This window comes from Myodes glareolus, chromosome 18 (genome assembly GCF_982192425.1).
Source record: "Myodes glareolus chromosome 18, mMyoGla1.1, whole genome shotgun sequence".
NCBI lineage: Eukaryota > Metazoa > Chordata > Mammalia > Rodentia > Cricetidae > Myodes > Myodes glareolus.
Genome location: NC_142043.1, coordinates 32,294,969 through 32,320,945, shown reverse-complemented (window position 1 = coordinate 32,320,945; position 25,977 = coordinate 32,294,969). Strand labels below are relative to the sequence as shown.

The 25,977-nt window shown below is 40.5% G+C and overlaps 1 protein-coding gene across 2 annotated transcripts in view; it reads left to right on the top strand.

Moving 5' to 3' along the window:
- The window catches only part of Bend6 (BEN domain containing 6), a 70,961-nt gene that overhangs the window by 16,721 nt on the left and 28,263 nt on the right, over positions 1 to 25,977 (top strand). For both annotated transcript variants that reach the window (XM_048430415.3, XM_048430413.3), the window contains exon 2: positions 20,781 to 20,992. In XM_048430415.3, the coding sequence (XP_048286372.1) occupies positions 20,873 to 20,992 (120 nt within the window). In that variant the 5' untranslated portion in view covers positions 20,781 to 20,872. The remainder of the gene's footprint in view (positions 1 to 20,780; positions 20,993 to 25,977) is intronic.

The following is a 25,977-nucleotide window of genomic DNA, read 5'->3' as shown; positions in this document are numbered from 1 at the left end:
TGGTGAAGATCTTCTCCCAGTCAGAAGGCAGCCTTTTTGTCCTACTGACAGTGTCCTTTGCTTTACAGAAGCTTCTCAGTTTCAGTAGATCCCATTTTTTCATTGTTTCTCTAATTGTCTGTGCTACTGGGGTCCTACTTAGGAAGAGGCCTCCTGTGCCTATATCTTGTAGACTACTTCCCACTTTCTCTTCTATCAGGTTCAAAGTGGACGGATTAATGTTGATGTCTTTAACCCATTTGGACTTGATTTTTGTGCATGGTGATAGATATGGATCTACTTTCATTTTTTTACAGGTTGACATCCAGTTATGCCAGCACCATTTGTTAAAGATGCTTTCCTTCTTCCATCGTATACCTTTAGCTCCCTTGTCGAAAATTAGGTGTTCATAAGTTTGTGGGTTAATATCTGGGTCTTCTATTCGATTCCATAGGTCGACTTCTCTGTTCTTATGCCAATACCAAGCTGTTTTCAATACTGTAGCTCTATAATAGAGTTTGAAGTCAGGGATGGTAATGCCTCCAGAAGTTCTTTTATTGTATAAGATTGTTTTGGCTATCCTGGGTTTTTTGTTTTGCCATATAAACTTGATTATTGTTCTCTCAAGGTCTGTGAAGAAGTTTGATGGGATTTTGATGGGGATTGCATTGAATCTATAGATTGCTTTTGGTAGAATTGCCATTTTTACTATGTTGATTCTCCCAATCCAAGAGCAGGGGAGGTCTTTCCATTTTCTGGTATCCTCCTCAATTTCTTTCTTCAAAGACTTAAAGTTTTTGTCAAATAGGTCTTTCACTTCCTTGGTTAGAGTAACCCCAAGATATTTTATGCTATTTGTGGCTATCATGAAAGGTGATATTTCTCTGATTTCCCTCTCTGCTTCTTTATCCTTTGTGTATAGGAGGGCCACTGATTTTTTGGAGTCGATCTTGTATCCTGCCACGTTACTAAAGGTGTTTATCAGCTGTAGGAGTTCTTTGGTAGAGTTTTTGGGGTCACTTATGTAAACTATCATATCGTCAGCAAATAACGAAAGTTTAACTTCATCCTTTCCAATACGAATCCCCTTGATCTCCTTATGTTGTCTTATTGCTATTGCTAGAACTTCAAGCACTATATTGAAGAGGTATGGAGAGAGTGGACAGCCTTGTCGCGTTCCTGATTTTAGTGGAAAGGCTTTGAGTTTCTCTCCATTCAGTTTGATGTTAGCTGTCGGCTTGCTGTATATTGCTTTTATTATATTTAGGTATGATCCTTGTATCCCCAGTCTCTCCAACACCTTTATCATAAATGGGTGTTGAATTTTGTCAAATGCTTTTTCAGCATCTAGTGAGATGATCATATGGTTTTTTTCTTTCAGTTTATTTATATGATGGATTACATTGATAGATTTGCGTGTGTTGAACCAGCCCTGCATCTCTGGAATGAAGCCGACTTGATCATAATGGATAATTTTTCTAATGTGTTCTTGGATTCAGTTTGCCAGTATTTTATTGAGAATTTTCGCGTCGATGTTCATGAGTGAGATTGGCCTGTAATTCTCTTTCTTGGTTGTGTCTTTGTGTGGTTTTGGTGTCAGGGTAACTGTAGCTTCATAAAAAGAGTTTGGCAATGACTCTTCTGTTTCTATATTGTGAAATACATTAAGGAGTATAGGTATTAGCTCTTCCTGGAAGTTCTGGTAGAATTCTGCATTGAAACCATCTGGTCCAGGACTTTTTTTGGTAGGAAGATTTTTGATAACAGCTTCTAATTCTTCACGACTGACAGGTCTATTTAGATTGTTCAGCTGGTCTTGGTTCAACTTTGGTATATGGTACTTATCTAAAAAAATGTCCATTTCTTCTACATTTTCCAACTTTGTGGCATATAAATTTTCGTAGTAAGATCTAATGATTCTCTGAATTTCCTCTATGTCTGTGGTTATGTCCCCCTTTTCATTTCTGACCTTATTAATTTGCAAGTTCTCTCTCTGCCGTTTGATTAGTTTGGATAAGGGTTTGTCAATCTTGTTGATTTTCTCCAAGAACCAGCTTTTTGATTCCTTGATTCTTTGGATTGTTTTCTGTGTTTCTATTTTGTTGATTTCAGCCCTCAGTTTGATTATTTCCAGTCTTCTAGACCTCCTGGGTGTATCAGCTTTTTTTTTCTAGATCTTTCAAGTGTGCTGTTAAGTCTCCAATGTGTGCTTTCTCCGCTTCCTTTAATTGGGCACTTAGTGCTATGAACTTTCCTCTTAGCACTGCTTTCATAGTGTCCCATAGGTTTGAGTATGTTGTGTCTTTGTTTTCATTAAATTCAAGGAAGAGTTTAATTTCTTTCTTTATTTCTTCCTTGACCCAGGGGTGATTTAGTAGTTGACTGTTCAGCTTCATGAGTTTGTTGGCTTCCTGGGGGAAGCATTGTTGTTGAATTCTAATTTTAGTCCATGGTGATCTGACAAGACACAGGTAGTTACTAATATTTTTTTGTATCTGTGGAAGTTTGCTTTGTTACCGAGTATGTGGTCAATTTTTGAGAAGGTTCCATGAGCTGCAGAGAAAAAGGTATATTCTTTCCTATTTGGGTGGAGTGTTCTATAGATGTCTGTTAAGTCCATTTGATTCAATACCTCCAATAAATCTCTCAATTCTCTGTTTGGTTTCTGTCTGATTGACCTGTCCATTGGTGAGAGAGGAGTATTGAAGTCTCCTACTATTAGCGTGTGTGGTTTGATGACTGCCTTGAGTTCTAGAAGAGTTTCTTTTACATATGTGGGTGCCTTTATATTAGGAGCATAGATATTCAGGATTGAGACTTCCTCCTGATGAATTGTTCCAGTTATGAGTATGAAATGTCCATCTCCATTTCTTCTGATTGATTTTAGTTTGAAGTCGATTTTGTTAGATATTAGAATGGCCACACCCGCTTGTTTCTTAGGTCCATTTGCTTGGAAAACCTTTTCCCAACCCTTTACTCTGAGTAGGTGTCTGTCTTTGTGGTTGAGGTGTGTTTCTTGTAAACAGCAGAATGTTGGATCCTGTTTTCGTATCCAATCTCTAAGTCTGTGCCTCTTTATAGGTGAATAGAGTCCATTGATATTAAGTGATATTAATGACCAGTGGTTGTTGACTCCGGTCATTTTTTTTTTTAGGTAGTAGAGTGTATGTGTTTTTCTTCTTTGATTTGTGCTTGTGAATGGTCGCTAGATGTTCGAGTTATTGTAGGCCGTGTTGGGAATGTTGGATTCCTTCGGTAGTGATTTTCCTTCTAATATTCTCTGTCAGGCTGGATTAGTAGCTACATATTGTTTAAATTTGTTTTTATCCTGGAATATTTTGTTTTCTCCGTTGATAGTGAACAATAGCTTGGCTGGGTATAGTAGTCTGGGTTTGCATCCATGGTCTCTTAGTTTCTGCAGTACCTCTATCCAGGATCTTCTGTCTTTCATGGTTTCCATAGAGAAATCCGGTGTAAGCCTGATAGGTTTACCTTTATAAGTTACTTGACCTTTTTCCTTTGCAGCTCTTAAAATTTTTTCTTTAATATGTATGTTTTGTGTTTTGATTATTATATGGCGAGGGGATGTTTTTTTCTGATCCAATCTATTCGGTGTTCTGTATGCTTCTTGAACCTTCATAGGAATATCGTTCTTTAGGTTGGGAAAGTTTTCTTCTATAATTTTGTTGAATATATTTTCTGGGCCTTTGATCTGCAGTTCTTCTCCTTCTTCAATCCCTATTATTCTTAGATTTGGTTTTTTTTATTGTGTCCCAGATTTCCTGAATGTTTTGTGAAGAGAATTTGTTGGATTTGCCGTTTTCTTTGACCAGAGCATTTATTTTCTCTATGGTATCTTCAGAATCTGAGATTCGTTCTTCTATCTCTTGTATTCTATTGGTTATGCTTGATTCTGTAGTCTCCGTTCGTTTACCTAGGTTTTCCATATCCAGCCGGTTCTCAGTTTGTGTTTTCTTCATTGCCTCCATTTCAGTTTTCAATTCTTGCACTGTTTCCTTTACTTGTTTGATTGTTTTTTCTTGGTTTCTCAGGGTCTCATTCACGGATTTACTTATTTCTTCAAACTTTTTGTTATATTTCTCATCTAATTCTATACTCATTTCTTCAAACTTTTTGTTATATTTCTCATCCAATTCTTTAAGGGAGTTATTCATATCCTGTTTAAGGGACTCTATTGCTTTCATAATGGCACTTTTTTCCACTTCTTCTGGGTTAAGGTGTTCAAGTCCTTCTATTGTAGGGTCCTTGGGATCTGGTGTTTTCATGTTGTTTTTCAGATTGTTGGATGAGGTCCTGCCTTGGCATCTGCCCATCTCTTACTTCAAATGTTCTCTATTGGAACTTCTGTTACCGGGTCAGGTTCCCTTCTTGGGCAGGGACTTCACTGACAGAATGCCCACCTTTCCTCAGGCAGCCTATTGAAGCACAGGCACTCCCTCTTTCCGGGATGTGCTTACAATGCAGGCCCAGCTAGCAAGGCAGCTGAGCTGGGGAAATTTTATGGCCCCAGGGGGAAGGGAGAAATATAGGAATTCGTACCTGGATGGGAGCTGGGATGGCAGGCGGGAGGGGGTAGCCAGCACTGCAGGGCGACCTCTCCTTTTCATTTTAAATCTTCATTAGTGTTAACACTAGAAACCTCATGATCAAGTCAATACTAGGCTGTTTTAAGATTTCCTCAGCCAACAAAATTATTCTAAAATTCTTCACTTTCGCCTCAGGCAAACTTTGCAGACAAGGGCTATGGGACTATGAATTAGAAAAGCGGTTGAATGATTATAGGTTAATGGGCCATCCAAGTAGTAACATGAAAGGCAGTAGTGCTGAGGGTGGGGGCCTGACTCAAGAGGTTTCAGAGGAGATGAACTTTAGTATATAGTCTAGAGAACAGTCTTGTGATATTTTGGTGAAGAATTCGGCCCCAAGTGGTGAGGTCTATCTTCTTTGACAGGTATGCTACAGGTACAAAAGAAGGTCCCAGTTGATGTCCTAAGACCCCAAGGGCATATCCCTCCTTCTCTACTACATAAAGAGAAAAAGGGTGAGTTAGATCCGGAAGATGAAGAGCTGGAGCCTGGATAAGGGCCCGTTGGAGTCTTTGGAAGGGTTTTGTAACTGGATGGAGAAGGGGCTCATGCAGAGAGCCGAGAGCTGCTTCATATAGGGGGCGGGCAAGGAGAGAAAAGGAGGGGATCCAGGAATGCAGAAAGCTGGCCACTCCCAGGAACGATAAAACTTCTTCTTTGGTGGAAGGAACTGAGTAGTAGATAACTGAACCTTAGAAGGTGAGACTCTATAGCCCCTTTTAGATATGAAATTTAAAAGGGCAACAGTATCTGTCTTGTTGATCTCCAATGATGGGCTACAAAGTAAAATGTCATTCACGTATTGTATGAGCTTGGATTTAGGGAGAGACAGTAAGAGCAGATCAGAGGCCAAGGCTTGGCCGAAGAGGTGTGGGCTGTCTCAGAAGCCCTGGGGGAGAACGGTCCAGGTGAGCTGTGTGGAAAAATTAGTGTCAGGGTTTGTCCAGGTGAAGTCTCTGGGTCCGATGCCCCCATGCCACTGTGTGCACGAGGACAATCTACAGACCAGTGACCTTCCCTGTAACACCTTGGACAAGGTCCCCTGGGATTACAATGGGGATTAGGGCATCCTCAGGCCCAGTGGCCCGTCTTACCGCACTTGAAACATGGACCTGGTGGCTCACACACCCCGGGAGGCAGGGGGACAGCATGAACAGGGCGGGTCAAGTAGTCTGTCACCTTGGCTGGCAGGGCGGCCGTGGCTACCACGTGGCAACGGCAGTGGTTGCGAGCTTTGTCATTCCTTGCATGGTACACCTTAAAAGCCATCTCCAGGACTTCTGCCTGTGGGGTTAAGGGGCCTTTCTCCAAATGCCTGAGCTTGGCCTTGATGTCTGAATAACACTGATTTAAAAAGTGAGTCATTAATAGCTTTCTGCCCTCGGGGGATTCTGGGTCCAGGTTCGTAAACTGTAATAGAGCTTTTGTAAGGCGTTCCAAAAATGCAGAAGGATTTTCCTTTGTGTCCTGAATAATTTCTAAGAGTTTAGAATAATTTACTGGCTTGAGGGCAGCCTTCCGGAGGCCTGTTAGGAGACAAGTTAAAAATCGGTCTCTGGCCAAGATCCCACCTGGAGTGTTATAATCCCAGTGTGGTTCTTGGTCTGGGACTGCCTCTGCCCCAGGAGGGTGGGAGGCAAGAGTCTGGTGAACTTCATCTGCATGCTGTCTGGCCTGCTCCCAGACCTGCCTGCGCTCCTCGGGAAGTAAGTTATTGGACAGGGTCATAAAGATGTCATGGAAAGTGAGATTATAGGATTGAGTAATATATTGAAATTCTTTTATGAAAGTGGTAGGATTAGACATATAGGACCCAAGTAATTTGGCTATATGGGAGAGTTTCGAAAGGGAGAATGGAACGTGAGCCCTAACCAATCTGTCAACGCCAGCCACCTTCCTCAATGGCAGGATGGCAGCAGGCTTGGCTTGATCAGGATTAGGCTCCGTGGAGGAGTGAAGGAAGGTGCCAGAGCAAGGCGGCTGACACGAGAGGAAGGGGAACTCAGAAGGGCTTTGGAAGACCGAGGAGGCAGAATAGGGTGGGAGCGGGAGGGAGATGGGGAGGATGAATCTGAAGAGGCTTCTGGCAATCTACGTGACCTGCGATGAGAAGAGGGTGAGTGGGAGGAAGTGGAACCGGAGGAGCTGGATGGAGACCTGTTGGCAGGAGAGGGAGAATGGTGCTTAGGTGAGGCTTTTTTAGATTTTGAGTAGGATTTGTGTGAGGTTTTCAGTGACCTAGAAGGAGAAAGGTTAGGTGAGGTTTTCTTATGACTGGACCTGGAAGAAGATCTATGTGGGACTTCCGGAGACCTAGGACTGGAAAGTTTATGTGAGGTTGTGTTTGACTGGGTAGAGTGAGAGCGAGCAGGTGAATAGTGAGCAAGGACAGAGGGGTTAGTCTTAAGGGCCATATAGAAGAAAGCAGAGAGATAGGAGAGTTCTTTCCATCTGCCCGCAATAATTTGATAAATCCCGTAAAATGTCGGGGTCGAAGGTGCCGTTAGGCGGCCATTTGCAGTTTCCCTCTAAGGTATACTGGGGCCATTTTTTGGAGCAGAGACAGATGAGTGTGGAAATCTATAGGGAAGGCATCAAAGCGTGAGGCTGCGTGGCATCCAAAAGACATTCTAGCGGGGAGTTTGGAGTGATAGTTTTAGACAATTTGCCCCCCATAACTAAGGCCATAAAAACACTCGCAAAAAAAAACCGTGGCACCTCAAGCCTACAACGAGAGCGACTCCCCATTAAGGCGAGATGCATATGGGGACTGGCTAGGCCAAGCCATCCCAGGCACGGGCTTAGCAAAGGGGACAAGCTGGGAATGAATGCCAGCGAAGGGACTCCAGGCCCTGAAGGCCCGCGGTTGGGCAAAATCCCCCCAATCCTAGAAACACCGGTAGTACCGGTCAATTCCCAGGTTAAAAGAGTTGGTTAAGCTGGCCGGAAGGGGACACTCACAATTAGTAGCCAGTGTTGTTCGTAGGAGCTCGCCCAGGCAGATAGAACACGTGGGTCATTGTAGAGAAGGTCCTCGGTTCTGTTCGCGTCCCGGAAGGAAGTCGGAGGCCCAGGAGGCGCCTGAAGCCTGAGCTCCGGTTTTCGGCTCCAGGTCGAGTCGCGGCACCAGTGATGTTCTTTCTGCGGAATATGGAAGAAACCAAGAGGTACAAAGGAACCCACTTGTAACTTTATTACAGGGAAAGGCGTGGTGGACCATGCAAGTGGGAAACAGGAAGGAAAGAGAGAGCGGAAGTACCGCGCTTTGCCTTTTAAAGGCCACCCCAGCGTACGCGCATCAGACGCTGCATTTTGCGTCTGCATGTGGGTTGTTTTTTTTTTTTTTTTTGCGTTTTTGCGTTGCATTGTGGGTGCATGTGTTTCTGGAAAATGAAGTCTTCCGAGTCAGGCAGACATTGCTGTACTCTGCGCCTGTGCACAGGGACCTCCTGGGAAATGTAGTTCCCCAGGAGGATAACAATGAGGATAGTGGTGTTCCACCGGGCTGGTCACTGTGGAAATGATGCTCCCTCTGGACAAAAGTTATTGCTGGGAGAGGCTCATAGACACGGGAATACTCGGAAATGTAAAGAGACTCCATAGAACAGGGCCCTAGAGATAAGTTCTCCCAATTCATTGTCCTCCCTCCTTCTTCACTGCCCCCTGGAACTCCACTGGCTGAATTCAGTCCCACAGAGGACAACAGAGCTAGTGTGACAGTTCTGCCTCTAAACTTAGCAGAACAGAGTTAGAGATGGGATCTGGCAAGACAGAGGAATCCAGCCTTAGTGTCTGGGCAGGAATATAGTTGTGTGAAGCATTTCATAAGGATTCCATGACTCCTGTCTCTGAGAGTCTAGAACCACAGAGTCTAGACAAGGAGAGACTTCTGGGGCAGTAGTTACTGGCGTTGATAGCCTACTGCAGAGCTGCTGATGAAAGTCTTTAGTTTGCTTACAGGTCAGCAGCAAAGAGTCATTGCCAGAGTCTACTGGGGATCTCAGTTCTCTCATCTTTAAAGTACAGATATCCTTTTCATGTACTTCAGATTAAACATGTTAATACATGTTTATTAAATGCTTATAATAGTTACATGCATCATACATATGTACCCATGCATTCATAGGAGGAGAGAACTCAATAAATTCTAGCTGTGGACTTATTATTACGAGACTGGAAAGATGTGAGTATATCATGCAGGAAATACAAGGAGGTAAGTAAGTTTTTTTTGTAAGTAGTGGTTACGTTCAAGACAAGGCATGACTTTGCTGGATAGTCTTCAGTGTAGCCTCTGTAAAAGTTCATCTACAGACCCTAATCAAAGTGGGTTTCTTTCCTTTCCCTCTATGGAAAGCCTAAAATGATTCAAGTCTACAGTTCGTCAACCTTACTTAAATATTTTAAGGTTCACAATACTCCCCAATCTAATATAAATAACATCATAGTTTAGCAGCACGTTGATCCATTCTGAAGCTTACTGAAAATTAGTAAGATGGCTTGGTGGATAGAGATGCTTGTGGTCAAGCCTGATGACCTAAGTTCAATCTGCAGAACCAACATGGTGGGAGGAGAGAATTGACTTCCTCCCACAAGTTGTCCTCTGACCTCCACACTTGTGTGTGTATACATGTGTCTTATGTGTGTATAGGTATTTGCATCACATATGTAGATTCATGTATATTGTCCATCATTTTATTCAAAGTGTAGCAGCAACTAAATTTTAAAGGAATTTTGAATGATTTTGATGCCATTTGAATATGGAGAAGCAAGTTGTGCTGCCCACAATCGACCCTCGTAAGCCTCATAATCTCCCAACAGAAGTAAAGCACTAGCAACTTTGTACTGGTGTTTTATGCTGGCAATGGCCGCTATACCTGGCGCACTCGAAGAGCAGCCAGTTATAATCCTTCCTGTCTTGGCTTTTCTTCCTCTAATAAATACACAATTTTTTCACAGTAATAGAAAGCATCCCACTACTCTATATTCTACATTGTTAGAAGTCTGGGCTACAACTAGAAATCTTTTCAGACCTCACTAAGTCAGCCATGGGCTGTGTAGAATGCCCTTCCACTGTTTCAAACACTTTGAGGCTCACATAGGAAGAGCATTCAGCTCATATTCTGACCTGAGCATGGATGGGGCTTCAGCTTTGTGTAATGCATTGTTCATGTCTCAGTGTTTTTTATGTAATTCATAATATGAATTTTCTATTACAAAGGAAGAAGAGACAATGGAATCGTATTTTGGTAATCATTTAGTTTCCTTCCCTTCAGTGACTGTTGTTTCTTAGAATTTCAGTTAGGCTTTGAATTCATGCATTATGTCATTGGTTTGTTAAATGCAAGCAAAAACTACATTAAAATTTTATATTTGTAACTACATTTGCTTTTATGTTACAAAACCTCTCTTCTGTCTTATCTTTGAGATAACATTTTTTTAAATAATTTGGTTATCTCTTACATTATTATTCTTAACTTTAGGTTATAAGACACTCGTGGATCCTTGTCCTAGGTGGTTTAAGATGAAACAAACCCTTTCCTCCCCAAGTTGCTTTTGGAAATGGTGTTTATCCCAGCAACTGAAAGCACACTTGGACAGTTGTGAGATCAGTTTTACTGTGCTCTGATCAATGCAGTGTTTAGTAAAGACAAATGTGTCCCTGAGGTTTTGCTTTCCCGGGCACACACACACCAGTGAGTGAATGTATTGTGTGACTCCTGACCTGAAATGTGTAATTTTATTCACTCCCCCCACAACATGCATTTTTTCCCTATAACTTGCAGTAAAAAAAAAAAATTGAAAGTCCCTGGATTATGTTCTTCATACAACCATATGTCGTGGGTATTATGTGGCTTTGGTTTAATTTGATCAGCTAAGTAATAATAGCTCTCTGAGGAGTCGTTAAGTTTTGTAGGGAATAGACTAGTACTGCCGTGGGAATACACACGCCACGCGTGTTCAAGGAGCTTAAACCAAAGGGAAGTTTCTAAAAGGCGAAATGGGAAGACTTGTGTGAGATAGCTTGAACCAATAATCTGTGATTGCAGCGCTCAATAACAATGGTTGTGCCAGTCAAAGACTAAGGAGGCAGCTGCTGGTCAGATGTCTTGGGTGGATTTCATGTGTGTGTGAAGCTGTGCTGACCTATGTTCAGAATCCTGTTTTCAGGCATCTGCTAATGAGTTCTCCTTCACCTTAACTCCCTGGCGTTATTCCTCTATTGTTTTCTAGTTCGGACTCTACAATAGTGGCCATAAGATAATGCAAAAACTGTGTTCTTGCATGGTAAATTGTTTCGCTTATGTTATGATAAATACACATTGAAGGACTGGAGAGATGGCTCAGCAGTTAAGAGCATGGGCTGCTCTTGAATACAGCTGGTTTGATTCCCAGCACCCACATGGAGCCCCACAACTGTAACTCTAGTTCCAGGGGAACCAGTACCATCTTCTGAGCATGGGGGCACCAGGCATGCATGTGGTATAGAGACTTATATGCAGACAAAATGCATATACACATAAAATAAAAGTAAAATTAACATGCACACTGATGAAAGTTGCCATGTTTACAATATGTAACTGTACAAATCAGTGATAGTAAATACATCCATATAGTATAGCCATTACTGTCATCATCCAGCTCATAAATGCCCATAACATCCCAAAACCGTTACCTGGGCTTAACACATGAGACTGTAGAAAGTGCTCTGCATGGCTCTAGGAACTGACCTACCTGGGACAGTGAGGGAACAGACTCTAAAGAAACAACATACATATCCACACAAAGGATCTGGGATCACATGGTCTGGGCTCTCTGGTGGAGAAACCACAGCACCTTCTGAAGCTCAGTTTATTTATTATATACAATTGAACAGGGAAGTGAGGTTATTGTATCAGCTGAACAAGGATTAGCCTATCTAGGTAGGAACAGTCTCTGTAGGGGAACAGTCTTCAGGCTGTAAACACCTGGAGGAGAAAACTATGGTAGACACTTTCTGAATACACTGTCAACATCTGCGCTTCAACTTGAGGAAGGCTTTCCCAGTCCCGTGACATTGAGACATAGGGGTCCTCAACTTGACCATGCCTCTGCCAACAATACACAATACTCGGGACTTTTTTCACTCCCTCCAAGACAGTTTACATCTGAACCATGCTGGCATCAAGGTTCATCCATACTGTAACACACATCAGAAATTCAAGACCAAATGACATGATGTCATATAGGCGGAGGCTTCTTGTTTGTTTCCTGGCCACCCAGACCCGAAATAATCACTCAGAAGCTATATGAATTACAACACTGCTTGGCCTATTAGCTTATGCATATTTCTAGCTAACTCTTACATCCTAAATCACCCCATCTCTATTAATTTGTGCATCACCACGAGGTCATGGCTTACCCACAAGATTCCAAGATCTGTCTCCTCCAGCAGCTACATGGCGTCTCTCTGACTCCGCCTTCTTTCTCCCAGCATTCAGTTTTATTTTCCTGCTTAGCTCTATTCTGCCCTGTCTTAGGCCCAAGCTGCTTCTTTATTCATTAACCAATAAAAGCAACACATATACAGAAGAACTTCACACATCAATGTCTATATACACTCCTTTTGCTTATCGGTTACTCTGGTAATAAGACACCAAGGTACCATTAGCTACTGTGACTAATGCTGCCAGGAACATGGGGACAGACAAATCTCTTCAAGATTCTGGTTTGACAGCAACTATACCAATTTATGTAACCAACGCAGCATGGAGTTTCCAGTTTCTCCATATGGCTCCAATACCTAACTTACTAGTTTTCTTGTCAGTTGCCGTTCTAATGAATATACAATAGTATTTCGTGAAAATTTTGACTTACATTTGCCCTTGTTGTATTAGTTTTTCTGTGTGGGGGATCATGGTGCATGTGCCGTGACACAAGGTCAGGTCAGGGAATTCAGGGTTCACACTCAGATCGTCAAGCTTAGTAGCAGGCATCTTTACCCACTGGGCTAACTTGCTGACAATCATTGTGATTTTGACCTGTGTTTTCCTTACAGATGTTGGTCATCTTTGTAAAGACTTTTTTTTTGGGGGGGATTAATATAATTGTATCATCCTCCCCTTTCCTGTATTGGTCATTTGTATATCTCTGTTATTGACATGAACAACAAATGCTCTCGACAAACTCATGTATTTGGACACTTGGTCTTTAACTGGTTGGAGATATATAGATTCTTTTTCACGTGAAGACAAGGTGGGCGCTTTAGAGATAGGAACTGAGAACCCAAGGCCAGCTCTGCTTCCAGCTCCAAACTGTGAGCCAAAGTAACCCTTAAGCTGTACGTATTCCATCACAGCAACAAGTAGTAACTAATACATATATCTATGTAGAAATGTCTATTCAAGTCCGTTATCCCTTTTTAAATTAAATTGTTTTCTGTGTTAAATTTTGGTTATTAATCCCTTGCCAGAGACACAATTTGGAAATGTTTTCTCATATTCTGCAGATTGCACTTTTACTTTAACAGTGATTGATAATGAGTAGCTTTTAATTCTTCGTGATATTCTGTTTTATTTTCTATTCCTTGATGTCATAGAAAAGAAATTTCTATGAGTTGTTGCTAAATTCAGCAGTGTGTCTGTCTTAATTTTCAGAGTTTTGTCATGAACGTGGATATGTTTTCCCCCCCTCACTTCTTAAGAGTAAACTTGTACTTTGGCAATCTAATACATGTATATAAGATATTCTGATGGCTCTCACCCCTTCCTTCCCACACCTGGCACCCCTATCCTCTCTACAGGTCCCTCTTCCACATTCATGATTTTTGGGTTTCTTTTGTGATACATTGACTGTAGCCAGAACTGTTCGTATGACCACATGCTTGGAACTACCTATTTGAGCCTGGTGGCCTCCTCCTCAGTGGGCACACAACAACTACCCCTCCCAAAGAATCCATTAGTAGGCAGTAGCTCGGCATGGAAGGGTAGGGCCCATGAAGCCATCCCCAGTGCGTGATTGACATTTGACCATCCCAGCCTTCTACAAGCCCACGGGAGGTAACTGCCAATGCTGTGAGATCATGTTTGCAATGGCTGTGTTTTGCCCTGAAGACAGCATCCCACAGCCTTTGTCTTCGTCTCTACTTTCCAGCTCTTACGCTCTTTCCAATCCTTTGCCCCTGGGCCTTAGCGGAAGTAGTTAAAAGGAATGTCTAGGTTTCAGCTCTCAACTATAACTTGTTCTCAGCAACTAGGCGTCTCTGCGTTCACCACGACATTCACTGCAAAGACAAATTTCTCTGACCAAGGCTGAGTATAAACCTGAGTGTCTAGAGTGTTAGTTTGGTACCATGTCAATTAAATTAAACAACAGTAATGAGACCCCATATGCCCCACAGGTCTATAAAATTCTGCAACCATGTTTCTTTCTGACAAGGTTTATTTATGCTATTATGTCATTAATTCTCCAGTGGAGTGGGCCTCAGCTTAAATCCAATCAGAGTGGTTTTGGGGGTTTGGTTTGGTTTGTTTGTTTTTAAATAAATGCCTAACCTTAGCTTGGCTTCTTTCTAGCCAGTTTTTCTTAACTTAAATACCCCATCTACCTTTTGTCTCTGGGCTTTTACCTTTCTCTATTTTATATACCTTTCTTCCTTTCCTTCTTACACTGTCATTGGTTGCACGGCTCGGTGACTGGCCATTGGTGTCCTCCTCTTTATGTTCTTCCCTCTCATTTATTCTCTCGCCTGACGACCCTCCCTATCCCTCTGCTGTCAAACTGTTGGTCCTTTGGTTCTTTATTAAACAAATCAGGTGATTTGGGCAGGCAAAATAGCACAGCTTCACAGAGTTAAACAAATGCAACATAAAAGAATGCAACACATGTCTGCATCATTTAGCAAGTTTTCCACAGCATGAATGAATGTCACACATCTTAAAATAATATTCCACAATAGTTGACTACCTCCATAAAAATCATGGCACATCGTGCCAGGCGATGGTAGCACACACCTTTAATCCCAGCACTCAGGAGACAGAGGCAGGCGGATCTCTGTGAGTTCTAGGCGAGCCTGGTCTACAAGAGTTAGTTCCAGGACTGGCTCCAAAGCTGCAGAGAAACCCTGTCTTGAAAAACAAAACAACAACAACAAAAAATCATGACACATCTTGCCCAACAGGGGGACTTTGAAGTTTGTAGGGTTCGTGGCTGGGTAAAACTGTCAGTGCCTTTTCTCTCTAAGCACCCTCTGTAGTTCCTTCTGGTACCAAGGAATCCAGCCAGTGGGGGCGGGGAGGAGCTCTGAACTGATTACTGGCTTGATTTCTCTACATCTTGAAGCAAGGTATGTAGAATTTTCAGAATAGAGTCTTATCATCTGTTTCTGGTGGGCAACCAAGAGGAATGGCAAGAACCAGTATTATTTTGGGAGGCCTTGCTGTCTAACATGCATACGGGCATATGCCACACCTGGCATTGGATTTTTTTGTTGTTGTTCAATAAACAGTGGCTTGTAGGGGCAGCATTATTCAACCATGCACGGTATCTCCCTCCCTTTTATTAGTATTTTTAGTTTATATTTTGTTTGTTTGTATTCTCAAGGCAGGGTTTCTCCGTGTAACAGTCCTGGCTGTCCTGGAACTCACTCTGTAGACCAGGCTAATCTCAGACTCACAGAGATCCCCCTGCCTCTGCCTCCCAAGGTATGGGCTTAAAGGCATGTGCCACCATGCCTGGCTTAACTTGTATTTATAATTAACTTACAAAGTAGTATGTGTCCATATGGCTATTACACAGATTCTTCATTTTGGTTTATCCTTTCTCTCCGCTCCCCTACCTCCCTTGCCCTTATTCCCATCCCTGCATAAACCCTTCTACCTCCAGTATCCCCGACCCCCACACCTGTCCACTTTGTTATAAGTTGTGTGCTACCACAGCAGTTCTGAGCTTGTGGGTTTCGACCCATTTGTTGGACAACCCTTTCACAGGGGTCACCAACAGAAAGCACTTACATTACAACTAATAACAGTAGCAAAATTACAGTTCTGAAGTAGCAACAAAAATAATTTTATGGTTGGGGGCTCACCCCAACATGAGAAACTGTACTAAAGGGTCCTAGAATTTGGAAGGTTGAGAACCACTGTTCCACCAGCTCCTCTCTCTCTGAAGGTACTCCCCGACAGTGGTCACTTTCTAGGTTTCTGAATTCTACTGATAGTTCAAGTTAAAGACATGGATCTACAAAGTCAAAGCTAGAACCCACATATGAGAGAGAACATTTGATACTTGTCTTTCTATGCCAAGGTTATCTCACACAGTATAGTCTTTTTTTCAGTTTTATCCATTTTCCCACCAATTTTTATAATTTCAGTAAACAACTAAGTAAAGAAATTAAATATAAAAATGTGTGTATGTATCACAATTTCATTATCAATTCATGTTTTGGTGAACATTTAGGCTGACTATTATGAAGAGAACAGCAGTGAACATGGGTGAGCAAGTGTCTGTGATAGGATGGAGAGTCCCTTGGGTATCTGCCCAGAGTAGCATAGCTTGATGCTCTGTAGTTTTTATTTCCATCTTTTTAAATAATCGCCATACAGATTTCCCTAGTGACTAAGCCGGTCTATACTCCTACCAACAGTGAACAGGATCCCTGTTCCCCACATCATACGTGTCTGCTATCATTTGAGTTTTTAATTATAGCTATTCTAACCAAAGTGAGATGAATCTCACAGTTTCAATTTGTGTTTCTCTGATGGTGGACGATAATGAATGCTTTGAAAGTATTTATTAGCCATTAATATTGTTTTGAACCTTCTTTATTCAATATACCAATGCACGGTGGTGTTTTGCCTGCATGTATGTCTGTATGAGGGTGTCGGATCCCCCGGAACAAGAATTACAGACAGTCGCGAGCTGCCATTGTGGGAGCTGGGAATTGAACCCTGATCCTCTGAAGAGCAGTCAGTGCTCTTAACCACTGAGCCATCTCTCCAGCCCTTAGCTAATTTCTTGATATTTAGTTTTTTATGTACTTGTATAATCTAGACATTGATCCTTTGTTTGATGTGTAATTGGCAAATATTTTCTCCCATTCTGTGAGCTATTTCTTAACAAAATCAACAGTTTCCTGTGTTGTATAGAAACATTAATTTTATGGTGTGCCATTTGTTACTGGGTGACTGTGGTCCTATTGCAAAAGTGCTTGCCTACACCTGTATCTTTGTAGTGTTTCCCTGCGTCTTCCTCTAACACTCTCAGAATTTCAGGTTTTACAGTGGGATCTGTGATACAGCTGGAGTTTTTTTTTGTTTGTTTTTTTTTTGTTTTTTGTTTTTTTTTTTTTTTTTGGTCAGGGTAAGAGAAAAGTATCTAGTTTCATTCTGTCCACATGCTGATATTCAGTTTTCCCAGCACCATTTGTTGAAGATGCTATCTTTTCTCCAGTGTGCATTTTTTTCCTCATATAAAAACGCAGGTAATTTTGCTTCCATCCAGGCAACTTTGCTTCCATCGTCTTATATTTGGCCCCTCTTTCTACGCCATTGATCTAAGTGTCTGTTTTGCGCCGGTCCCATGCTGTTTCTATTATTATGGGTTTGTAGTGTAACTTGGAATCAAGTATAGTAGCACCACTAACAGCATTCTTGTATTTCAGGACTGGTTCAGTCATGCATTGTCTTTGTGTTTCCATGTGAATTTTCTTGATTGATTTTCTATTTTTGTGAAGAATGAAGTTGATAGTTACATGGAATTGCATTGAATCTGTAGATTGCTTTTCATAAAATGTCCATTTCCCAATGCTGATTCTTCTAATCCCTGAGCATGGGAAGTCTCTCCATCTTCTAGTGTTTTTCTCAATCTTTTTCTTCATTATTTTAAGGTTTTTATTTGTAAAGGTCTTTCACTTCTTAATTAGGTTTATTCCAAGGCAAGATTTTTTTCTTTTTTTTTCTTTTTTTTTTCTTTTTTTATTTTTTTTAAGATTTTTTTCTTGTTTTGTTTTTGTTGTTTTGTTTTGAATTAAGAATAGAATTTTCCCCCAATTTTTTTCTTTGTATGTTTGTCCTCAGCGTGACTTTTTAATGGGAATATTCATCTTAAAATTTATTTATTTATTTATTTTATATCCTAGCTGCAGTTTCCCCTCCCTCCTCTCCTCCCAGTCCCTCCCCCACAATCCCTCTCTGTTCTCACACCCCAAACCACTCCTCTTTCATCACTGTTTAGGAAAAGGTAGGTCTCCCATGATTTTTTTTATAATAATTTTGTATCCTGTCAATTTGCTGAAGATGTTTGTCAGCTGTAGGGGTTTTATGGTGGAGTCTTTAGGATCTCTGTGTATAGAATCATATCATGTAGGCATAGACTGACCTTTCGTTTCCCAGCTGCCCAGACCCGAATAATCACACAGAAACTATGTTAATTACAATACTGTTTGGCCAATAGCTTAGGCATCTTTCTAGCTAACTCTTAACATCTTAAATTAACCCATTTCTATTATTTTATATTTTACCATGAAGTTCATGGTTTGTTACCTCTTGCTTCTTGGGCAGCTACATGACATCTGCCTCATTCTGCAGCTATATGACATCTGCCTGGCCCCGCATTTTTTCTCTCTATATTTCTTCCAGCCTAGCTATATTATGCCCTGCCATAAGCCGACGCAGCTTCTTTATTCATTAGCTAATAAAAGCAACACATATACAGAAGGATATCCCACATCAATGTCATCTACAAATAAGGGCACTTTGACATCTTCCTTTCCTCTTATAATCCTTTTACTTCCTTCTCTTTTCTTACTGCTGTAGCTAAAACCTCAAGCATGATTTTAAAAGGGAGTTAAAAGAATGAAGGCCCTTGTCTCATGCCTGATTTTAGCGGAAATGCTTGGAGATTTTCTCTACTTAGCAGATGGTTAGCTACAGGCTTGACGTAATGGCCCTTACTATGTTGAGATATAGTCCCGCTATACCTAGTCTCTGTGGGGCTTTCATCAAAAAGGGATGTTGGGTTTTTATGAAATGCTTTTCTCTGCATCTGTTGAGAGGATCAGGAGATCTCAGTCCTTGGGTCTATTTATGTATTGCTTTACACTTATTGGTAGAGAGACATTGAACCATCCCCTGCCTCCCTGGTTTGACCCAGAAATCATTGTGGAGGGTCTTGATGCTGTGCTCTTGAATTCAGTTTGCAAAGATTTTGTTGACAGCTTGTGTGTTTCTGCTCATCAGGGAGATTGGTTTATAATTTTTTGTGTATGATTTCTTTATCTGATTTAGCTATGAATGTCATAATGCTGGTTTCATCACAAGAATTTGGAAGCATTCTTTCCCTTTCTGTTTTAGGGAGTAATGCGAGAAGCACTGGTTTCAGTTCTTCTTTTCAAGGACTGGTAAAATTCTGTGCTGTACCTACTTGGACCTGGGCCTTCTTTTGTCTTGAGTTTTCTTTTCATTTCTGTTCCAATATCATTGCTTATGGTAGGTCTGTTTAAATTCATTATGTCTTCTTGGTTTAACTTTGGTGGTCAGATGAATGTAGAAATTAATCCATTTGAAGAAACTGTCCCTCTTTCAAAATCCAGAAAGATGGGCCATTGAAGAACTTTTCCCTAACCAGTTCTCAGTTAAAATTTTTATTAGTCTGTAGTCTGATATCAACACATAGCAGTTTATATCAGTGGTGAAAGACATCATGAAAGAAGGAATACATAAAATATAAACTTCACCTACGGATTTGCATAAAAGGTGTGGTGCACCTGGTTCTGGTGTCTACACCTGTAAAGCTGGTGCTGGGGCATTAGAACCCTAGACAGGCAAGACCAGAGAAGATCCTCCCATGTTATATTAATATTGTGAAAATGACTGTAGTGCCAATATTAATCTGTAAACTCAAGGCAATATCCATCAAAATTAAAACAAGAAACCAAACAGCCTCATCAATAATGGGGGAAATGAAATAGACAAATATGCCATTAAAGACATGAAGAAATGTTCGATCTCACTAGCCATCAGAGAAACGCAAAGTAAAGCTAGAGTGAGAAGCCATCTCAGCACAGTCGAAATGTCAGTCACTAAGAAACCAAGTAACCACACAAGCCTGGAGACCCGAGTTCAATTCCTGAACCCACCACATTGTTTCCTGTCCTCCACATGCACACGATGGTACATGTGCCCCCCCCACAGCATTTGAAATTATGTTTCTGAAAACAAACATTTAATTTGAACCCCAAATGAGCAAAATGCTATCCTTCTGTTGTTTTACTTTTTGTGTATTTAGTTTTATTTTATTTGGGAATTTTGAAAATGCATCTCACCTAGGCTGGCCTTGAACACAAGATCCTTTTGTCTTCATCTCGGAAATGCTAGCATTACAGGTGTGAACCTCCATGCCCAACTATAATGTTATCTTGAAAACTCCACTCTTTACATGAGTAAATATAACCAACAAAAAGTTGTACTCCATGTTTATTATGAATTTTGTGAATAAAACGTTAATTTTTTATTTGCTAATATAGCAATTTGATAAACAAAATGTTACTGTTTGCTCGGTTATCCACATGCTTCATGAGGATCCATATGCACAATCTCTCTGGAAAGTTTTATTATTTATAAATAAATACTTATGAAACAAAGCAATTAAAGCAGATGCTGTGAAGATGAAGTGAGACCTAATGTGCTGCCCCAGCTACACACAGCCAAGGCTAAGTCTTGGCTCTGCAGCCTTTCCTTCCTAAGACTTCAGAGTTGTCAGGGAGAAAAACGCCTTCTACAGCAAAGCTCAGTTCTATGCAGTTCTTACTTACTGACTTCTCAGAAATACTTCCATCTTTGATCCTGGTACTGTCCATTAGTATTAATATATTTTCCTAGGTGCACATAACCTCAGGACTATGTGATGCTGTGTGTATATATATATATATAAAATTTGAAAAATTTGTTGGTTCTTCACTGCTACTTGATGAGAACAACAGTTGGAAATTATTTTTATATACTATTTGATTTTTTTAGGCCAGCTTACTACACATCACAACATGGGTGATGCCACCTTGATGGGGATGCCAAAGCTGAAAGGCTTTTGAGTCTAATGAAAAATGTCCTCCAACCTGGCCAGTGGGTAACGCAAGGGCAGAAAGCCTTCTGTGGGAGCCTGAGCAGGCAGCATGCGGAAGCAGCGGCATGATGCACCCTCCGTTGTGTTTTTGTTTTTAAGGAGAAGCATTAGCTGCTTGCAGAAGAGCAGCACCTACATGGGAGTCTCTGCCTTCGACGGTTTCAGAAAGCTTTCGCTGACTACCTGAGAAGATGCAGAAGATCTTGCAGACAGGTGAAATTACCGATAACCAAGTTCTTAGGAAAAGAAAGAGGAAACGGACAGAGACAGCGAACACGGAGAATACAAATAGTGCCACGGATAAAGCACAGGTTGGTTTTCTGTTGCTTTGGTTTAATCTTGTCTAGCTCAAGCATAGTCTACAGTGCCTACAACTGCTTCTCGGTACTTTCTCCCCTTTCCTAGTAATTTGTGTTTATTCTTTATTCAGTTGAGAGAATATAGCTTCTCTCAACTAAAGCTTGAGTTAGAAACATAGTCAATAGGCACTTTCCCTACTTCATTTCAGCCAGGATCAGATGTCATTGTTCAAATTCTGTTTGCTGTTCTATACAACAAAAGATCATCAAACTGTGTCTGAAAATACTTTTCCTCATTAGACACTTTGTGGAAACTGGTTGTTTCTTTGTTCAGACATAGTCTTACTCTCTGTTTAGGACCTAGATCATGGCTGCCCTCCCCATTCCTTTCCCTTCCGATGCTTTGAACAACTAACTGACACGGTCGTTCTCTATTTTGATTTATGTGTCTTCATACACCCACACATTTGTACATGTTTTGGAATACATATAGCATGTTATATTTCCATGTTAATTTTTAAACATTGCCTCGTATAAATGCAAGTGGTGTCTGCCTCGTATTCCCATCTCTGTTCATACCCCTCTCCCTCCCACTATTGCTTTCCAGCCTCCCTGCATTTCTGACCTACAACAAAACGTGGCTTACCGCCCACACCGCTCGGTACTTTGCTTTTCTTCTCACCATTTGAAGATGCTCTCACTGACAGACTACCTTTCTTTTCACCAGCTCTGTTGTCCTCCTGTCTAAAGGCCCCGTCCTCCAGGTAGCCATCATGTGTGGAGTGATTTTCAGTACTCTTCCTATGGCCAGGCAGTTTGCACCGTAAAATGCTATCCTCATAGCAGTTAGTGGCCCGTGGATATCCTTATCTAAGTCTTCATTTGCTTCTGATTTTCCAATAAGCACTGCATTTTCCCAAAGTTGTTTATATGACTTCATATTATGAGATACATATAACTCGTAAAACATGTTCTGAAGAGACAAATTCACATTGCTATCAGCTTATATAATGTTATCCATCTTTGTGTTTTGTTTTCAGGGCTAGAACCACTAAAACCCATCCATTTGCACAACTACACCCTACCGGTTATCTCCGTTTGAAATGCATGGGAGGATGAGCTGTGGCTTAGAATTGTGTGTGTGTTTCTGTTCATTGGCCTAGACGTTGTAAGATTGCATGGATTAAACTCATTTGTGATTAACTCCAAGTCACCAATAATGCACTGGTGTCACACTGAAAAAAGAAATAAAGGCACTTCCTCTTCGCATCATTGAACCAAGAGGAAGTCCAGATTTGGAGTCTCTGCTTCGTGTTCCCTGTGTCACCTGTCTGCATGTTGTTTGAGCCTGAAGGCTGTCTTGTTAATCTATAATCAATCCCTGTGTCTGTCTGTCCTGTTTTTGGGCACCTGTGTTCTCTGTGTGTGATTGTCTGTGTACGTCTGTTGTGTGGCTGTGGTGTGACTGTCCCTGACAAAGGGCTTGCTCTATCTTTATTGAACAGCATAGAAAGCATCTCACAAATAAGAAATGGGATACTTTACAGGAATCTTCGACAGATTTTTACAAGGGATTAAGTTACTGGCTCCAGCTGATCCCGACTGGCCCAGACAATAAACAGTTCTACATTGTTTATCAGCCAATATCCATAACCTTTCAAGCTTTATGGTAGATATATATACCCAAAAGTGGTATTACTGGGTTTTGAGGAAGGTTGTTTGCTAATTTTCTGAGAAATTGCCATACCAGGGGTTGTACCAGCTTGCATTCCCACCAACAATGCAGAAGTGTTCCCTTTTCCTCCCAATCTCTGCAGCATAAGTCGTCATCAGTGTTTTTGATCTTGGCCATTCTTACAGGTGTAAGATGGAATCTCAGAGTGGTTTTGGTTTGCATTTCTCTGATGATTAAAGATGCTGAACATTTCCTTAAGTGTCTTTCATCCATTTTAGATTCCTCTGTTGAGAGTTCTCTGTTTAGGTCTGTACTCCATTTTTTTTATTGGATTATGTGTTCTTTTGGTGTCCAATTTCTGGAGTTCTTTGTATATTTTGGAGATCATATCTCTGTCTGATATGGGGTTCGTGAAGATCTTTTCCCATCCTGTAGGCTGTCATTTTGTCTTTTTGACCATGTCCTTTGCTTTACAGAAGCTTTTCAGTTTCAGGAGGTCCTATTTATTAATTGTTTCTCTCAGTGTCTGTGATGCTAGGGTTATATTTAGGAAGTGGTCTCCTGTGCCAATGCATTCAAGTGTACTTCCCACTTTTTCTTCTATAAGGTTCAGTGTGGCTGGCTTTATGTTGAGGTCTTTGATCCATTTGGACTTGAATTTTGTGCATGGTGATAGATATGGGTCTATTTTCATTCTTCTACATGTTGATATCCAGTTATGCCAGCACCACTTGTTAAATATGCTTTCTTTTTTTCCATTTGATATTTTTTGCTTCTTTATCAAAGATCAGGTGTTCAAAGATGTGTGGATTGATATCCGGGTCTTCTATTCAGTTCCATTGGTCCTCCTGTCTGTTCTTATGCCAATACCAGGCTGTTTTCAGTACTGTAGCTCTGTAGTAGAGTTTGAAGTCAGGGATTGTGATGCCTTCAGAAGTTCTTTTATTGTACAGGATTGTTTTTGCTATCCTGGGTATTTTGCTTTTCCAAATGAAGTTGAGTACCGTTCTTTCGAGGTCTTTGAAGAATTTTGCTGGGATTTTGATGGGCATTGTGTTGAATCGATAGATTGCTTTGGGTAAGATTGCCATTTTACTATGTTAATTCTGCATACCCAAGAGAATGGGAGATCTTTCCACTTTCTGGTGTCTTCTTCAATTTCTTTCTTCAAAAATTTAAAGTTCTTGTCATACAAGTCTTCCACTTGTTTGGTTAGAGTTACTCCGAGATATTTTATGCTATTTGTGAAGGGTGTTGATTCTTTGATTTCTTCCCCATCCCTTTTATCATCTGTGTACAGGAGGGCTACTGGTTCTTTTTAGTTAATCTTGTATCCTGCTACAATGTTAAAAGTGTTTAAGAGTTGTAGAAGTTCCTTGGTAGAATTTTTGGGATCGCTTATGTAAAGTATCATATCATCAGCAAACAGTGAGAGTTTGACTTTTCTTTTTTTTTTTCTTTCCCGATTTGTATCCCCTTGATCTCCCTTTGGTGTCTTATTGCTCTAGCTAGGACCTCAGGAACTATATTGAATAGGTATGGAAAGAGTGGACAACCTTGTCTTGTTCCTGATTTCGGTGGAATCGCCGGGAGTTTCTCTCCATTTAGTTTGATGTTGGCTGTTGGCTTGTTGTATATTGCCTTTATTATGTTTAGGTATGTTCCTTGTATCCCTGCTCTCTCCAAGACTTTTATCATGAAGGGATGTTGTGTTTTATCAAAAGCTTTTTCAGCACCTAATGATCGTGTGGTTTTTATTTTTCAGCTTGTTTATATGGTGGATTATGTTGACAGATTTTTGTATGTTGAACCATCCCTGCATCTGTGGGATGAAGCTGACTTGATCATGGTGGATGATGGTTCTGATGTGTTCTTGGATTTGATATGCCAATATTTTATTTAGTATTTTTGCATCAATGTTCATGAGTAAGATTGGTCTGTAATTCTCTTTCTTAGTAATGTCTTTCTATGGTTTGGGTATCAGGGTAATTGTAGCCTCATTAAAAAAAAACGTTTGGCAGTGTTCCTTTTGTTTCTATGGTATGGAATAATTTGAGGAGTATTGGTATTAGTTCTTCTTTGAAAGCCTTGTAGAATTCTGAGCTGAAACCATCTGGTCCTGGGCTTTTTTTTTTTTTTTTTTTTTTTGGAAACTTTTGATGACTTTTTCTATTTCTTCAGCAGTTACAGGTCTGTTTAATTTGCTTATCTGGTCTTTATTTAATTTTGGTAAGTGATATTTATCCAGAAAGTTGTCCATTTCCTTTAAGTTTTCTAATTTTGTGGAGTGCAGGTTTTTGAAATATGACCTGATTTTTCTCTGTATTTCCTCCATGTCTGTTGTCATGTCCCACTTTTAATTTCTGACTTTGTTAATTTGGATATTCTTTCTGTGTCTTTTGGTTAGTTTGGATAAAGGTTTGTCTATTTTGTTGATTCTTCTCGAACCTGCTCTTTGTCTCATTGCTTCCTTGTATTGTTTTCTTTGTTTCTATTTTGCTGAGTTCAGCACCCACTTTGAGTAATTCCTGTCATCTAGTTCTCTTAAGTGAGTTTGCTTCTTTTTGTTCTAAAGTTTTCAAATAATCTCTTAATTCACTAGTGTGGGATTTTTCCAACTTCCTTATATAGGCATTTAGTGCTATAAACTTTCCTCTTAACACTGCTTTCATTGTGTCCCATAAATTTGGGCATGTTGTGTGGTCATTTTCATTGAATTTTAGGAAGTCTTTAATTTCTCCCTTTATTCCTTTCTTGACCCATTGATGATTCAGGTGAGCATTGTTTAATTTCCATGTGTTTGTGAGTTTCCTGGAATTAGCATGGCTGTTGACTTCTAGCTTTAAAGCATGGTAATCTGATAAGGTACATTGGGTTATTCCAAATATTTTTGTATTTGTTGAGGTTTGTTTTGTTATCGAGTATGTGGTCAATTTTTGAGAAGCTTCCATGAGGTGCTGAGAAGAAGGTATATTCTGTTATGTTTAGATGGAATATTCTATAGATGTCTGTTAAGTCCATTTGAGTCATAACATCTGTTAGTTCTCTTATTTCTCTGTTCATTTTTTTTGTCTGATTAACCTGTCAGTGGTGAGAGGGGAATGTTGAAGTCTCCCACTATTAGTGTGTGGGGTTTAATGTATGATTTAAGCTTTAGAAGTGTTTCTTTCACAGATGAAAGTGCCCTTGTATTTGGGGTATAGATGTTCAGTACTGAAATTTCCTCTTGATGGATTTTTCCTGTGACTAATATGAAATGACCTTCTTTGTCTCTTTTGACTGATTTTAGCTTGAAGTCTATTTTGTTAGATATTAGGGTAGC